Source organism: Schistocerca nitens, chromosome 8 (genome assembly GCF_023898315.1).
Source record: "Schistocerca nitens isolate TAMUIC-IGC-003100 chromosome 8, iqSchNite1.1, whole genome shotgun sequence".
NCBI lineage: Eukaryota > Metazoa > Arthropoda > Insecta > Orthoptera > Acrididae > Schistocerca > Schistocerca nitens.
The window spans coordinates 243742583-243760429 of record NC_064621.1 but is presented as its reverse complement, the minus strand read 5'-3'; the positions used below and the strand labels follow the sequence as shown (position 1 = coordinate 243760429).

Here is a 17847-nt window from a genome sequence, read left to right as displayed (position 1 = left end):
TACACAACAAGTTCAGTATCCTTCAAAATTAAAATGATACATACAGAGACAATAGACAGATTATGTAAGAAAGTTCAGGCAGTGCAAAATCAAGATTGCTGATTCTAAACCTATAATCCCCTTCCTGGTCACCATGACCAACTAAATCCTCAACCAAAATTACTTCATCTTTGAAGGCATCACATAGGAACACATCCATGGCACAGCAATTGTTACTCACACGGCACCATCCTATGCCAACCTATTAATGGACCATCTACAGGAATCCTTCCTAACCACCAAGAAACCCAACCTCACCTTGTTCAGATTCACTGATGACATGTTCATGGTCTGGACAGAGGCTGAGGACACCCTAACCACATTCCTCCAGAACCTTAACACCTTCTCCTCCATTTGCTTCAACTGGTCCTCTCAGGCCAACAAGCCACCTTCCTCGATGTTGACCTCCACCTCAAAGACATCTACATCAGTACCTCTGTCCATATCAAACCTACCAACCATGAGCAATACATACTTTGACAGCTGTCACCCATTCCATAACAAGAAGTCCCTTCCATACAGCCTAGCCTCATATGGCTGCCACATCTGTGGTGATGAGGTGTCCCTCTCCAAATGTACCAAGGGTTTCACTGAGGCCTGCATAGGCAGAATTACCTTCCCAAACTTGTACAGAGACACTCACACTTGATTCATGAAATATGACACCTAACAGCAGTTGTTGTTGTTGTGGTCTTCAGTCCTGAGACAGGTTTGATGCAGCTCTCCATGATACTCTATCCTGTGCAAGCTTCTTCATCTCCCAGTACCTACTGCAGCCTACATCCTTCTGAATCTGCTTAGTGTATTCATTTATTGGTCTCCCTCTACGATTTTTACCCTCCACGCTGCCCTCCAATACTAACCTGGTGATCCCTCGATGTCTCAGAACATGTCCTACCAACTGATCCCTTCTTCTAGTCAAGTTGAGCCACAAGCTCCTCTTCTCCCCAATTCTATTCAATACCTCCTCATTAGTTATGTGATCTACCCATCTAATCTTCAGCATACCTAACATCTAATTCATGAAAATTTGATTAGATAAGATTAGATTAGTACTTGTTCCATAGATCACGAATATGACACTTCATAATGATGTGGAACATGTCAGGTTAATAAAAGATGTCTATACAAGATATTACATTACACAAAATATTACATGATACTTTTTTTTGGTGAGGAAATTACCCACTTACTATATCCAAAAATTCAAAATTCATCTAATGAGTAGAAGGAGTTGCCATTCAGAAATTCTTTTAATTTCCTTTTAAATGCTGTATGTCTATCTGCCAGACTTTTGATGCTATTAGGTAAGTGACCAAAGACTTTTGTGGCAGCATAATTTATCCCCTTCTGAGCCAAAGTTAGATTTAACCTCGAGTAGTGAAGATCATCCTTTCTCCTAGTGTTGTAGCCATGTACACTGCTATTACTTTTCAATTCGTTTGGATTGTTAATAACAAATTTCATAAGCGAATATATATATTGTGAAGCTACAGCAAAGATCCCTAGCTCTTTAAATAAGTGTCTGCATGGTGATCTTGGATGAGCTCCAGCAATTATTCTGATTACACGCTTTTGCGCAATGAACACTCTTTTACTCAATGATGAGTAACCTCAGAATATGATGCCATACGAAAGCAGAGAATGAAAATAGGCATGGTAAACTAATTTACTGAGATGTATATCACCAAAATTTGCAATGACCCTAATAGCATACGTAGCTGAACTCAAACATTTCAGCAGAATACATTTTACTTCACTCACGAGTGAATGTAAATTACATATGAGACGATTTGCACATGAAGATGGATCCAGAGGGTCCGAAATGCATCATGTACTTCAAAAAAACCCAAAAAAGTTGTGTTTGAAGGGGTTTCATTCAAACTTCCTGTATAGAAACAGATATCCTATGCCTCATCCTTCCAGTCACCTACCATCTCCCACTTCCCTCATAACTCAGTACCACCCAGAACTGGAGCAACTGAATCAGTCACTGTCAGGGTTTGACTACCTCTTGTTGTGCCCTGAAAAGAGGAATATCCTATCCACTATCCTTCTCACTCCTCCCACAGTGTTATTCCACCACCCACTGAACCTAAGCAATATCCTTGTCCATCCGTACTCCACCCCTTCTCCCAACCCCTTGCCTCATATCTCATATCCCTGCCACAGACCTAGATGCAAGATATGTCCCATACATCCTCCCACCACCACCTACTCAAATCTAGTCACAGACATCACCTATCCCATTACAGGCAGGACTAGTTGTGAAAGCAGTCATGTAAAATAAAGCTAAGCTGCAACCACTGTACTGCTTTCTACACAGACAGGACAACCAACAAGCCATCTGTCAGCATGAATCGCCACCAACAAACTGTGGCCAAGAGACACCTGGACAACATTTTTTGTGAACATGCTGCCCAACACAACATGGCTCATGTCAATAACTGCTTCACAGCCTGTGCCATCTGGATCTTTTCTAACATCAGCTTTTCTGAACTGCATAGATGGGAACTCTTACTGAAATATATCCTAGGCTCCAATAACTCTCCTGGTCTCAACCTACATTCATCTCTGTCCATCATCCAACCCTTCTCTGCTCTGATTCCAGCACTAAATAGTCTTTTATTTCACCAATACCCCCACAAGTCTTTTTCCCCTCCTCTATTTCCCTCCTTTCCAACTCCCCCTTTCCCTCAAACCTCCCAAGCAGCATCTAGCAACCCTATCCTGTCCCCACCCCATCCCTGCATGCTCCCACAAGCAGTACTACACCTTTCCCCACCCCTACCCTGCTATAGAATACTGTCAAGATGAAGTTTGTCATACACAAATTAAAATCTGTGTAGATGATTTCCCTTCTTCTGTTGGGTAAAGATTAACCTTGAGCGTAAAGAAAACACACAATACAAATTTCAGTTTAAAGAGGAATAACAACTCGGTCACAGGAAACATAAATGATTATGTATAGATTAAGGAGCAAACACAGTGTTTTTGGGGATGAATATGATTCTTAACTTACAAAGAATGTACACACAATGATACTGGCAAAGAGGAAAGTCCTCAGCATTTTATGTCCTCATGGTCCTATCAACAGTGTGTAACAGCCACAATTCTCAACTCTTATGTATGGAACATTTTTCTGGTGACCAAATGCACAAGACATGGTCAAAATTTCAAGTTGCAGAAAATGGACATAAGAATAACAAAAAGCAGTAGTTGTGTTTGTTACACAGAAATATTTTTGAAAATTGGGTATCCTAATTGCAAGAAGTAAGTTCCTCTATCAATCTATTGTGCACACCAGGAAAAATATTAGTGTGTCATAATTAGTTCTAAACATTGTGATGGAACAAAAACCAATGTGGATCTACATTTTCAAGGAAAAATAAATAGAAAATTACAAGCACAAATTTGTATAATATTTGCTGAAGAAGTTGAAATAGATAACTACAATACATTGATTTAAAAAGGCAGTCAAAGAGTACCTCTTAAATAATGCCTACTACACAACTAAAGATGATTTGAAAAGTGAAAACTAGAACACCTCTCACACATGATAATATGTAGGAACAACAAAATGCATTTTACAGCAAAATCGTCACCCAAGATTGGTAGATTGAGACTAAAGTCTTACCTTTTTTCTGTGTTCAGCATATGACGTATCATGAGGGAATGCTAACTCAGATTTTGAAACAAGAAGAAGGGGACACATGAAGATGAAACAGAAGTGTGGCAGCATGGTAATGATCCTAAAGCCATATGAAGTGTATGTAGTGTGTACAGTGATAAGTGATGAGACAGTAATCACCATTGTATAATTATTTTTCATGTTATTAACCCTCGAGTGAGTGTGCCTGTGTATAAAAGGCTCCAATCACAAACAAAATTGTCTGATAACATTCCACTGTTGTTTTACAATTCTGAGCGTGTGCCTATTCCATCATTACTGCTTCAGTAGTGATAAGTTGTATTGTCATACATCCAAGTGAGCAGTAGCAATAAAAATAAACAGTGAGGTAGGTGAGAAAAGAATTTATGATGCATGGAAGAAAATTACCTACATTCTGAAGTAGCCATACAATCCAACAATGAGGCAGTTATTTACGAGATAATTAGTAATCCAATAAATGGTTGGCAGGGATCTGATGCAACTGCACTGTTTAAACCTTTGAGTGGATCATTACTATCACTTGTGTGTAGCAATGGAGTGATGTTATGAAAGGTTATTTTATTATTGTTTATTTTAACAGTGATTTAGCTCATATAATTGAAGTCTATTTTACCATTGTTTAACACATGTTTACCTTGGTAAAAAGGCAGCTATTCTTTACATGGATACAAAGTATCCAGTGTGCCCACTCATATTATGAGAAATGGCATGCCTGGTCAAGGGTTAGGCTACCTTATCCCAATTACGTACGAAACATAACAGATCTGTACATTAGGGATAACTGAATGAGGTAATGCATTTCTTTGGAGACTGATGATAGTGGGAGGCTCAGGTTGTTTTCAACACCCCTGATTTAAGTTTTCTGTGATCTTCCTAAATCATTTCAAGAAAATGCTGCGATAATACTTTCAACAAAGCCTGTCCTGTTCTTATTACACACACGTATATGACTTGTATATTTTCTCATATTAAAATGAAATATCATTTACTACTGTAAAATAGTCCTTAGATAAATAAATTACTAATACTAATAATTTTGTGTTTATTAAGTAGTTGCTTGACTTGTTATTAATAGCAATGTTTTTAAAAAATACTAAGAAGAAGAAATACTTCACTAATTTTTTTATTGTGTGCCTGGTAACATTTTACTGTTATCTTCTTGCAGTAATTCAGAATGTATCAATAATTCCATGAGCTGTTTTTGTTACTTTTTATATATAGTACTTACTGGCTACTGTTATTTGTAACATTAAATAAATACTAATTAGAAGACTGCTGTGTCATCTACATTACTAATCTCTAAATTAGGGAGTGATTTCATATCAACTTACAACTAAGTTTCCAATTACAACTGTGGCCAAAAAGAAGGGTATACATGACCAGTCTCCAACAAGCATACAATCCCACATGGATTCTATCCATTCTCCACACAGTACACGAAATACAATCATGAAGGAATGCATGAAGTCTGTGAAGTTCCATCTGGGTAAGTCCTGGTCTGGAAATCTTTCCACATAATCTGTTGAAACATTAGACATATAACAAAGTCAAGAATTGTTATAAAACAATGTGAAAGGTGACTAAATACAGAAAATTTATGTAAAATGGGAAAAGACATGCTGATTTACAAAACCCTCGTGCAGTTTTACCTCATTGTTCCACTTAATGAACATAGTATAAAAAGATGGGAATCACAAGAAGTTTCTAACATAATCAAAAATGATAATCTATTACTCTAGTATCTTCCATCACACAACGACAATGAAAGTAAGCTCAAACAGAAGTTGAATTCGGTACACAAATGCATCGGCACTGGAAGAGGGATGGAAGAGGCAGGGAAGAAAGAGAAAGAGAGAGAGAGAGAGAGAGAGAGAGAGAGAGAGAGAGAGAGAGAGAGAATGTCAGTAGTAAAATGTCCAGCTACAAATTCATAAAGTATTTTGCAAAATTCTCACCATAAAAATAACTTGACATTATCAAAATGAAACATCAAAACTTATGGCCCAAAAATATCATAAACTTTGAATTTGAAAGCATTAAGTTCCAAAGCTAGATCACTTGCTTTCTTATAAGTCAAATATTCTAACAGTCTGTAAGTTGTAATAGAATATTAGTCAGAGGGGAATGGTATATACTTTCATGCACAACTGGCTGTTATCGCAGGATACATAGCGACACACAACATCAATGGGTGCCCATCACATGGTATACTGCATCTCCAAGGTCACATAGGAACAGAGTTCTCCATGTGCAACTATATTAACATCTGCAGCACTGAAAAAGTCAATTACTGCTGACAACTAATTATTTGTGAAACACTGCTATCAACTATCACAGAGTTTAATACTGGATGGAAAGATATGTAAAATAAAAGAATCATAACCAGACACATACAGCAGACTAGTGTGTGGCAAATATAAAAAATAACAGAAAATAGTATTCACACTAGCTTTTGACCTCCTGCTCTTTGTCTATTACAAGTACACACATTCACATACACAACCACACAGAGACAGCGGGACAGTGCATTTGTATGTGTGTGTGTGTGTGTGTGTGTGTGTGTGTGTGTGTGTGTGTTTATTAAAGAAAGAGCGAGTGGTTGAAAGGTACTGTGAATACTGTTTTCAGTTATGTGTTCCTGTGTGCCACACATCAGACCATTAGAGGTAAGTGGTTGCCTTTCCATTATTTTACAGATTTTATTATTTAGTAGATAACGCCCAGTACAGAAAATCAAGTACCACTTCGATGTTAGAAAACAATGACTTGTAAGCAATCATAAAATCCAGAACCATGTCCTGGCTCTGGGGCAGATATCCTCACTACAAACCACCGCGAACAGATACTTGTGTGGGTACAGTAACATCACCATTAGATATTTGAAGATGATCTCGAGTGATAAGTTATGCACAGTACATGTTAATGGTGGAGTACAAGCATATTATAAATCACTAGAAATGGTGCATCCTGCCACTGGGGAATAATTCAGGTTGTGGAGGTGTCCTCCAGGGGGAGATGTGCAGATTATAAGAAAGTAGACCCATAAAACAGATGCCATCATCTCTCACTTTCTTAATGATATTACCTGTGCATGTCACTCATGGTGGGTGTTAACATACAGTCCAACAATTAAGAGTTGAATACTTCTCTGTCACTTTCATGGGGTTTTTCTCCCCTGACCTCAGATATATCCACAGAATTTCCAGTTTCCACTGGTTAAATTTGTAACAATTAGTTTTCTGGTGATTTATCTTGCAAATTAAAAACTGTACAAACAGTGGAAGGAGTGAAGATAGCAACTCATTGCATAGTAGTGTCACTGATCAGTGACCAGGAATATAAATGAGAATTAGAATATGACACTTTAAAATGCATTTCTATCCCAGAATTCTGTAAAATTTATGTGGCATGGGTGTGTGAAAGAGTTTTAAAAAAAATTACTTCTGCACAGGTATGACAATTCTTCAGCTGCCTCCATCTAATACATTAATTAGGTAATAAGGATCAACATATGTCTTTATGATAGACTTCAAAATCTACATCATTCATTTGGACACCAAGACAATAACATGTAGAGTTACATTTTAAGATTTATGATTAACATCTATTACTTAAGATGAGTACATATTTCTGTTTTCAACTGCATTTTTGAATGATTCAAAATTTGATCACAATGGTTTAAAACCTTCTGCAGTTGCAGGAATACATTCTTTAAAATGATGTGAAATTCTCCCACAAAACTTCATTGCACCTTTTCTACACTTTGTAAACAATGTTCTTTCATTATGGTTGTCAGTTTGGAGCTCACAGAGATATATTTTGGGGCCAAGTCAGAAGAAAGTGTGGGTGGGGTGTAACCCATGGTATGGTGTTTCACACAAAAAACAAAACTGATGTATGAACCAGTGAATTATCATGATATAATATCCACAATCAGTTTCCCAGAGTTCAGGGTCTATTCATGTTCACAAAATCATATTAAACCCTGATAGTAGAGTGCACCTACAAAATTACTTGGTGCCTCACTGCACAGATGGTGCAACAAGGATGGGGAAGATGGTAATGGTGGGAGTTCCCTAGTGACAGAACAGCATAGTAGGACAGTGTAGTTCTACAGCTGAAGCTTTCATACAAATGCCTTTCTCACAGAATTTCTAAGCTACAGCTAGCGAGTTTTCAAACGATCATATTAAGAGGTAATGTCAGTACAACCAATAATTCGACAAGTCAACTGTTTATTACTGTAAACACAATGAGTTACAGTATTATGGTGAAACTGCAACAGAAGGAGCGATTCATTTTTGCCTGAATTGTGAACCTTTGTTTCTTTTTCTTCTTGCCATGTTAAAATTAGCTTCTTCTATCAAAATATAGTGGGGTTTACACAATTTTTCACCTAACTAATATGCTAATGGGGTTGCAATTAAGGCAGAATCCTGACATGCCTGGTATTAAACAAATATTTCAGGACAAATCAGGTCAATAGGTTATGAAAAAGGTCATTCCTGGTATAAACATAAAAGTATAATTTCTTCACTTATGTTGTTGCAAACCCAAACTAATTCTCATTTCACCAGCTGTCAGTGGCCCTTAAAATAATTACATTATTTCTTTGAAAAAATCTGTAGTTCCTTTTATATATTAATAGATACATTGCAAAACAGTCACTGCTTCGTATGCTATCATTTGCCAGAAACTAGTTTTGGTGTCTCAAGCCATTTTATGAGATATGAGGGATGTTACTAATATTTCACTTCACTCTATTTCATGTATGTGTGGGCAGAAGTGAGTCCATTACATACAATCCATTTCCTCAAGATTTGAGATAGATATAGATCTCATCTCAGGTTTAAAGAAAAATTCAATATGTTACCTACATTTCACACACAGCAAAATATGACTTAACATGCACAAAACACAAACCCATAGCAATCTCAATTTTTCATTACAAACTATTCAAATTCCAGATAATAGTTTATTTAATTGTGAAATATCACAATAACTATGATGAGTAATGAAATGACAGATGAAGCTGACAAATAAGGCTATGAAATCTGAAAGAATAAATTTCTATTTATTTATTTTTTTATTGACTGGTTTCTTTAAATTCATATGAGAAAGATTGCAGAGCATCCAGCAACTGTAAGCATCCATTCTTGCAGAGTATCTCTGCCTATGCCTAAGCAGGCACAGAATGTTTTGTACATAATAGGCCATCAGCAAACTGAGTGTCTGCCCCTTTGAGGGATAAACTCATCTAGCAATCAGAACAAGAATGCGTTTCTGTGCGGGGGCCAAGTTATCTTGCTTGAGCTGTACAGTACTATGTTTAATAGATACCCATGGGTAAAAACATATCATCAACCATTTACATGAAAAGATCTCTGGGCAGTGGATTACCACTGACTATCTATAGTGCTCCCAGAAGTGATCAATAGCTCCTGGAATTGTACCATGGCCCCATGGACAATATGAAAGTGCTACATTTGTTAGTCCAAAAGTCACAACACAATCAAAAACTTAAAATGAACAGTAGTGACTATAGGATGGTATGTGCTGGGACGGCTTCTAAAATTTATACACTTCTTATACCACATCAGACTGAATTATGCCAGGAAAGTGCTATACATCACAAATACAGAGTTTGATCCAGCACTTCAAAGCTCAAATTGAAAGCAAAAATATAGTAGGAGTATTTTTCATTGATTTATCAGCTACATACAACAAATTACACCATCAGACTCTGCTCTGCAAATTTTATAAAATTACTGTTGGTTATAGCTTTGTGGTAGGCCTTAGCATCCTGTAGGGCAGCATCCTGTCATCAATTTTTTGAACATTTCTGCTAAAGACCAACCTTACAAAGAGAATTATATATGTGTGCTGGTTACTTACATCTGACAGTACAGACTGCAAAATTTAAAGAAGAGGAACAAGTCCACTCTGTTACCCTGAATACCCTATTTCAATGTAATAAAAAGAATCAGCTCATAACAATCCTCCCAAATGTATGTCTTCCACTTTTCAACTGAGAAACAAGGACGAAGCAACCCAACTCAAAATTAAAGTGGATGTGAGCTGCAGCATTAGTTTTCCTAGAATATTTCAGTGCAACCTTAATCTGTACTGTAGGACACAGAATACACTACCTGACCACCTTGCCATTCGAAACAACATTCTTTGCAAATTGACAGGGGCTAACTGAGGTGCACATACTTGAACAATGAGAACAAGAGCCCTGCTCTTGTGTTTTCAGCAGGTGAGTATGCCAGTCCTGTGTGGTACCAGTCAGCACATATACATCAGGTTGATATTACATTAAACGATTCATGTAGAGTTATAACTGGATGTCTGAAACTACATCCATCTACAGGTTTTGAAAAGCTCGTTCACGTACGTGACAGAGCACTGACATCAAGATTAGAACACTGCTAAGCAATAAATTTTGTAAATATGTCTGCTAGTGTCTGTATATGTGTGGATGGATATGTGTGTGTGCGAGTGTATACCTGTCCTTTTTTCCCCCTAAGGTAAGTCTTTCCGCTCCCGGGATTGGAATGACTCCTTACCCTCTCCCATAAAACCCACATCCTTTCATCTTTCCCTCTCCTTCCCTCTTTCCTGACGAAGCAACCGTTGGTTGCGAAAGCTAGAATTTTGTGTGTATGTTTGTGTTTGTTTGTGTGTCTATCGACCTGCCAATGCTTTCATTTGGTAAGTCACATCATCTTTGTTTTTAGATAAATTTTGTAATTAGTTATATATAACATTTCTTATGACTGAAAGAGAATCAGAGGTCGCTGCTGGAAAGAAATTATAGGGGAATATGTATACTACTCAGAAGCCACCTTAACAAGGACCCATGAGGTTAAGTGATATAAAGATGCATACAAATGATTACTTCTTACTCAACTTCTCTTTCCTCCTCCTCCTTGTTTCTCCAGCTCATGAATTTCCTCATCAGCTTTACTGAACAGTTTACCTACTGAAAGTAACAGTCAGCACATATTTCTTTATATTTGTTAATCATTTCAAAAGAAATTATGAAGTGATTTGTAAATGTAACCTTGACAATAGTGCATGGGCTGGTTCTGCAGTAAATATTCCACTGATTAGGTAGCTAAGTACCAGTGATAAAAATTTCTTAAATCCCTGATATTTTGACCAGCACTACATGTGGGTAGTTTTCTAACTTTTGGTACAAATGTGGTTAATACCATTTTAGTCTGTTAGCTCCACAGAAGGACAATGTCAGAAATGTTCATGATGATTTTAAGCACATTGTTTTCCTCTCAATTGTTCAGTGCCTTAATTACATTAACCTTTAGTCCTTCCATTAGTTAAAAATCATTTATCTTTTTAAGCTTGCACATTTTATTAATTGCTGTTTAATTCTTGTAGTAGTTTGTAAAATTTCTAACATAACACTTACATAAACAACAAAAAGAAATGATGACATTATCTAGTAATCAATGTAATAATTAATAGTTCATGAATAAAATCTATGCACCAACAAAATAAAGATGATTTCACATACCTGTATAGTTCTTACCAAATAACTGCATACCCATAACAGCAAATATGAATATAATTATACATAACACAAAGGTCAAATTTCCTAAGGCACCAACAGTTCTACCCATTATAGAAATTAGCAAATTCAGAGTTGGCCATGATTTTGCAAGCTTGAAAACTCTGAGCTGTAACAAAATAAATATTTCAGCTTCCAGATTTAAAATGATATTGAACACATCCAGCTATTAGCAAGTGGTCAATATTTTAAATCTCATACAGTTTACTCACCAGTCGAAATGACCTGAGCACTGACAGGCCTTGAACTCCTTCAAGTCCCAGTTCCAATAAAGACAGAGCCACAATAATAAAATCAAAAATATTCCAGCCTTCTTGAAAATAATATTTTGGACTCATGGCAATTAGTTTTAAAGTTGCTTCAATTGCAAAAGTTGCTGTGAAGAACTGCAAGCATTTATTTTAAGTTATTATATTTAACATGTAATGTATCATCCAGAAATTTTACTACGAAAATAATTTAAAAAATAGCAGCAAATTAGTGATACAAAGTAAGATATATTTTTCTTGTCAACAATATAGATATGTCACATCAATTAGCTAATAATAATAATAATAATAATAATAATAATAATAATAATAATAATAATAATAATCATACTCTTAAGACTTACATAATTTCCACTTTTCAATGCTTTTTCCATGTCCTTGTTCATGTCATGATGATCAAGAGCCATGAAAAGTGTGTTGACAACAATGCACAATGTAATGAAGAGTTCAACAAAAGGATCAAACACTATGAGTGCAACATATTCTTGGAATTTTAACCACAACCAACAGCAGTCCCATACACAGAAGATATCAATGCAACGAATACAGAATGCAAGAATTTTTTCTTTCACTGTAGGACCTTCATCATCATCATCATCAGCTGCTGACAAAAAAATCAGAGGGAAACTATTACTTCAAGAATGTCTCTTGTATCATAACAACATGAAAAAGTAAAGTCAAATGATAAGACAGAAAGTCACAAAGAAACCAAAATTTCTTTCATAATGTCATCTGTACATACACAAGTAAATAAATATAGCTATGAGGCACAGTATGAAAATGCTGGATCCAATACTAAATAAATTTATAAATGACAGTTAGATAGCTTTGATATGCTGTTTAATTTATTTTCTTTCAATGATTTCCAATACATATATTTGTCCTTTGCAAACATCAAACCATTTTTCCAAGTATCATCTGGTAACTAGGTACTTTCATCACCACTTACTGGTCAAAGGATCTTCATTTAAAGGCTTCATCATAGGTAGTTAATATTCCTCACATGCAAGCTGTCCAAGTGGCGTCAACGTGAAAGGTTGGACCAAGCCAGGAGTCACACAAATGTAAGTAAGGAGCACTACCAAAGATGCTCCAGTACAACTGAACAGGAGCTTTAATAACTTATGTGGTTGCCAGTACTATTATGGGAGGCTAATACAACAATAAACCAAAAACTGTTTCCCAAAAAAAAATCTCCATGAAACTGTGACCTACTTGTGCAAATTGGAGGAAAGAAAAAGTAGTAAGTACCAGAATGTGTGTGGTTGAATTTTACAAGGAGAGATGCACAAAGACATATGTTTTGGCAGAAATTTTTCCAAGAGGGAGCAAGATTCAAAACTTCCAGTTTTGATACAACTGATTCTCTAAGCCTGAAAACATGTTGTGCCCCAAAATCTATATTTGCAAGAAAGCACACAAAACTTACTGTCTCTCAAAAGATAGATAATTATTTACTCAGTATTTTTAAGATAGATTACTTTGATACCTAAATGGCAAGCATATTTCAATAGCATAGGCAAAGTACTTTTTTATGGTATTAATTGGAACATGTATGGCACTTTTTTGATTCAATGATTTGAAGTTACATCCTGATTTGATTAAATCCAGGGTATATAACAAATTATGAACTAAAACTACAAAACATTCACAAAAATAATTAATTCATACTCTCATAATGTTAGATTGAAACCGAAAATTAAAAATCTGAAATAGTAAAGAAGAAAAAAAGTATGAAAGATTGAGAAAGTCCTGCTGAATACCCACAAAAATGACAAGATTAATACCTCTTGAACTAGTGGGAAAAAAAAAATTATTCAGAGACATCTTGGTGGATTTAATTTATAGCCAGTGGGTTCCATCAAGACACAAGTATTATGGAAAAGCTCCATGAACACAAAAGGGGCTCTCTGGAAGGAAGGCAACATTCTTTTCATGAGACACTATTGAGAAAGTTTAGAGAACTAGCATTTGCATCTTTCTGCAGAGCAATTCTACTGCCCCCAACACATCCCATGCATGGACCATGAAGACACAATAAAAGATATTACAGTTCATACAGAAGCATATAGACAGTCAGTTTTCCCTCAACCCTTTTGCAAGTGGAACATGAAAGGGAATAACTAATAGTGCTACAAGGTACCCTACATCAAGCACCATATGCTGCCTTGGCGAGTATGTATGTAGATGCAACTGCAGACCATGCCATCTATAACACTTTATTTGTTTGTAAACCTTAACAACAGTTCATGTTAATGGCTTTTTTGCATTATTTTCATGATTTGTATTTTTTAATGTTGACTGGCACAAATTATGTTGAACAAATGCGTTTTGAATGCTACATTTCTTAGGAGGTTGACTAGTAGGTAAAATATTGCACAGGACCAACATACAACTAGATGAAAGTGGGAAACCTCCCAAAACAATCCTCAGTTAGAAAATAGAATCAACTTTTAGCATTCTAGGACTGCAGTCAACATGGTTATTTTTGTTTCTCCAGTTTGTGTAGCATGCTAACTGGTATGCAAAATTCAGTGCTCTGTGACTACATGTGATCTTGTGTTGCACCCACAGACTTTGAGAAGATCCCAGTCCTGGAGAGCACATTGCTTCGACTCAAAATTTCTTATCACCCCCCCCCCCCTCCCCCTTTTCTAATGCAGAAAATTGCATTTTCTTTTTTTGGTTGATTTGTTTAGGACTAAGTATAAATGCACACATCTACAACATAGCATGGCTGTGTCCTTCTGAGTGTGTTAAAACAGCTCTGTCATGTAAAATTGAATGCAAAATAAGCAAGCCATCATGGGTTTTCTTTTCCACAGACAAATGGTAAAGTACTGCTGTGCTTCCATGGTGCATGAGCAGGAGGAGGAGACATCCTTATGGAAACTGAGAAGGAATGATTAGCACTTATACTGCTGCCATCTTTATATGCTGGGAATTGGCTTACAAAATCCATGCACCAAGGTGTTAGATCGGTTCATTTCTGAAGCTTGACATTGGCTGAACAAAAAAGTGGCAGAAAAAGTTTTAAGACACTATTTTGACACATTTCTGTAAACATTTTGTGTCTATCTTGGTTGCAAATCAATGAAGAAACCAGAGCCACATGTAGGAATTGGCAGGATTTCCTGTAAATAGAGTGGCAACTAAGAAAACCCAAGGTGTATAATTGTTGCTAAAGTTTAAGTATTTCTAAGAAAACCCAAGGTGTATAATTGTTGCTAAAGTTTAAGTATTTCTCACCATGGCATGCAATTTTAAATTTGTAGTTTATTGTAACCACAGACAATGTTTGCTAAGAATTAGAGAGAATTCTCCACTAAGGTTTAACACAGATTCCAGGAAGGGGTAACCGGTTCCTTCTTGCCCCCCAACTCTTCCAACCCTCTTGCAGACACCTATGCACAAATGTGAATCTTATGGATGTGGATGATGAATGTTAAGGAAATGTATGAATTTATGAAGTTAAAAGTAACTGTGTCGACTCGAGAGAAGATCAACTTCATGACAGTACATTTTTTGTATATCAGCAATAGAACACTACCAGTTATTGGAGGGAGAAATTAATACATCTCAAAATAGCAGACTGTACATTGTAAATGAATCTGATGACAGAAGAGTGGTCCATTTGGTTGCCACAAGTGCATTACTGAAATAAATTTATAGGTGAAAAATTTTTGAAAATTTAATCCATCAAGTTTTTGAGACTTAGTTTTTTAGTGCCATCTTCAACATGAGCAAACTATCCAAACTGTCTAAAGATGTGTTTTTTCACACCCCTCATCTTGTCATATTGCCATCTGAATGCAATGTGTACCAGCATTGTCCTCTCTACACTGAAAGCTTCTCCCACTTCATTACTTTGCAGAGAAATATTCTGCTGCATGAACTGCAAGAATTTCATATATACCAAATACCCACTCAGCTATAAAATTCTTACTGAAAAATATTCAGCATGTTTCCAGAGCTTTGCTCATGTTGAAGACAGTGCTAAAAAACTAAGTCTCGAAAACTTGATAGATTAAATTTTCAGAAATTTTTCACCTATAAAGAGAAAATAACTGAATTTGAGACTATACAGAATGTAATAAAAAATGCTCATGGAGAAAATTTCTTTCTTCTTTATTGGCTATGGGAATGTTATCAAAATGAAAACCAAAAAAGAGGAACAGGAAGTTGCTGAAATCACGCCAGATGCCAACGTGTCCCTTTCCAATGAAAATCTGAACATTTCAAATCCACAACATGCTGCAAGTAAAGAAGCTAGCCAGAATTCATCAGCGAGAGATGACACAGAAGACAGGCCTACACCTATAGTAATTAAAACTCCAACCAAATGTATAAAAGAAGTGCTTCTGTGGCCAGAAATGCCAAAAAGGAAAGGAAATTGTCAAGTGGAATGAGACCATTTGTTTTAACCTCAAGAAAGTGGAATGACCTGCATGAGGAAAAGGTAAAAATGAACAAGGACGCCATGAAACAGAAAGAAAAACAAATGCAGGAAAGAGAAGAGAAGAAAATGCAAAAACAAGGTACTGAACAAATTAAGAAGAAGAAGAACATGAAGAGAGATACCAGCATTGTGACAGAGCTGACATCCCAAGCTAAGCATTCAGAGGTTGAGAATGCTCCAGCTTCTACACGTGGTTGCATGCAGAATAGAGAAAAAGAGTGTCATGGAACGTGCTTCAAATATACAAGAAGTGTTTCTTCCAAGAAGGGATATGAATGTAATGGCAGTAAAAAAACTTTTCCACTCTACATGTATCTCCAGTGGGCATCAAATACATACCCCATATGATCCAGATGATGATCTTTTTTATGCCATATTTGTTGCTTGGTAAATGATAGTGACAATACTGATGATTTTGATGATGACAGTGATTTCTCTGAATGAGTGGAATAAATTCTTACATCTTGCATCACACAAAGGCCTATACAAAGCAGTTCTTTAGAAGTAGTACTCACACAAAGGAAGGGACTGAGAACAAACTCAATTTGGTGTTTCTGTAATTTATAGTTGTATTTGTAGACAGTGTTATGTAATGTAACTGAATTAATAAGCTGTTTTTTTCATTTTTCTTAATTTTCTTACATTTTACCTTCTACTGCAGTACCAAGTATTATGAACAGCTTGTGATAGCTAGTTGTGAGTAATAATATTAATAATAATAAGTAATGTTGATACAAATTGTGAATTGTCATAAAATTAATAATAATAAGTAATGTTGATACAAATTGTGAATGCCAATGACTGGTATAATGTGGATGCCAACAACTGGAAAACTGTGCCAATAACTGGTAACATTTTACATATTTTTAAGCGACTTTTTCATATGGAAAATAAAGTATAAAACTTTTGTAGTTGTAGAACAATGTTACTTTAATATTAGAGTATGTTTTGTGTTAGAATTATACTTCAAGCAAGGCAAGAGTTGAAGATACATAATTTATCCTACAAATATGTTCTTAAACTGCCAATAACTGGGTGGTTTACCCTACATTCTTTCACTTGCTACTTGCTCAATGAGTCACAAGACCCTGACTAATCTGAATGCCTCATAATTGCTACTTTTAAGCATTTTCTGGAATATAATGTTAACTCTAAGCAAACAAATTTTACCTATTTCACTCCAATCTAATACCAACACTACATATATCTGCACATATATCATTTGTTTTACAGAATACTGCACATATGCAGCCTCAATGCTAAACAGCAAAACACTGAAACCATCAATTTTTGCAACTGAATTCTAATTCATTTTGACAGATTATTTCAGTGTTCATAAGTAGACTTTTAAATAATTGGGTAGGAATGGGTATGAGGACTAAAATAGCTCAATAATAATCTAATATTTTCATGGTATTCTGCAAGTTGGTTCTCATGTAACCACCCATCGATCATCACTTAATGATTTTCAAACACACTGATGAGCTCCTTGTGTTGAATGTCCTATTACAGTGATCTACTCACTCACATGCAGCATTATTTCTTTCCATTCACTGAACCTATATGCCATTTTATGGAAACTGTTTTTTTCCCTGTTTTGGAAATAAATATAGCAGCTTCTTCACTACGGCAAAAGTCTTCTTCACTCATAGCCTATAATGACAATTTGTGATACAGTCACAGGAGAAACGGTCAGTATTAAGAGATATGACGGGAACAATCATTCAAAACAAAAAGTCTGCTAAACACTGGCTCCAGAATACAGAACTTAAGAGCTGTGAGCACGTCTTCATTTTCAATACTGTGAAACAAACCT

The 17847-nt window shown here is 35.9% G+C and overlaps 1 protein-coding gene across 1 annotated transcript in view; it reads right to left on the bottom strand.

Annotated features, from left to right (window-relative positions):
- The window catches only part of LOC126199501 (sodium channel protein para-like), a 416386-nt gene that overhangs the window by 344928 nt on the left and 53611 nt on the right, over positions 1–17847 (bottom strand). Inside the window, exons 6-9 of the mRNA XM_049936424.1 lie at positions 11917–12176; positions 11516–11689; positions 11250–11412; positions 5044–5231 (exon numbers count right to left, since the gene is read on the bottom strand). Coding sequence (XP_049792381.1) covers positions 5044–5231; positions 11250–11412; positions 11516–11689; positions 11917–12176 — 785 coding nt within the window. The remainder of the gene's footprint in view (positions 1–5043; positions 5232–11249; positions 11413–11515; positions 11690–11916; positions 12177–17847) is intronic.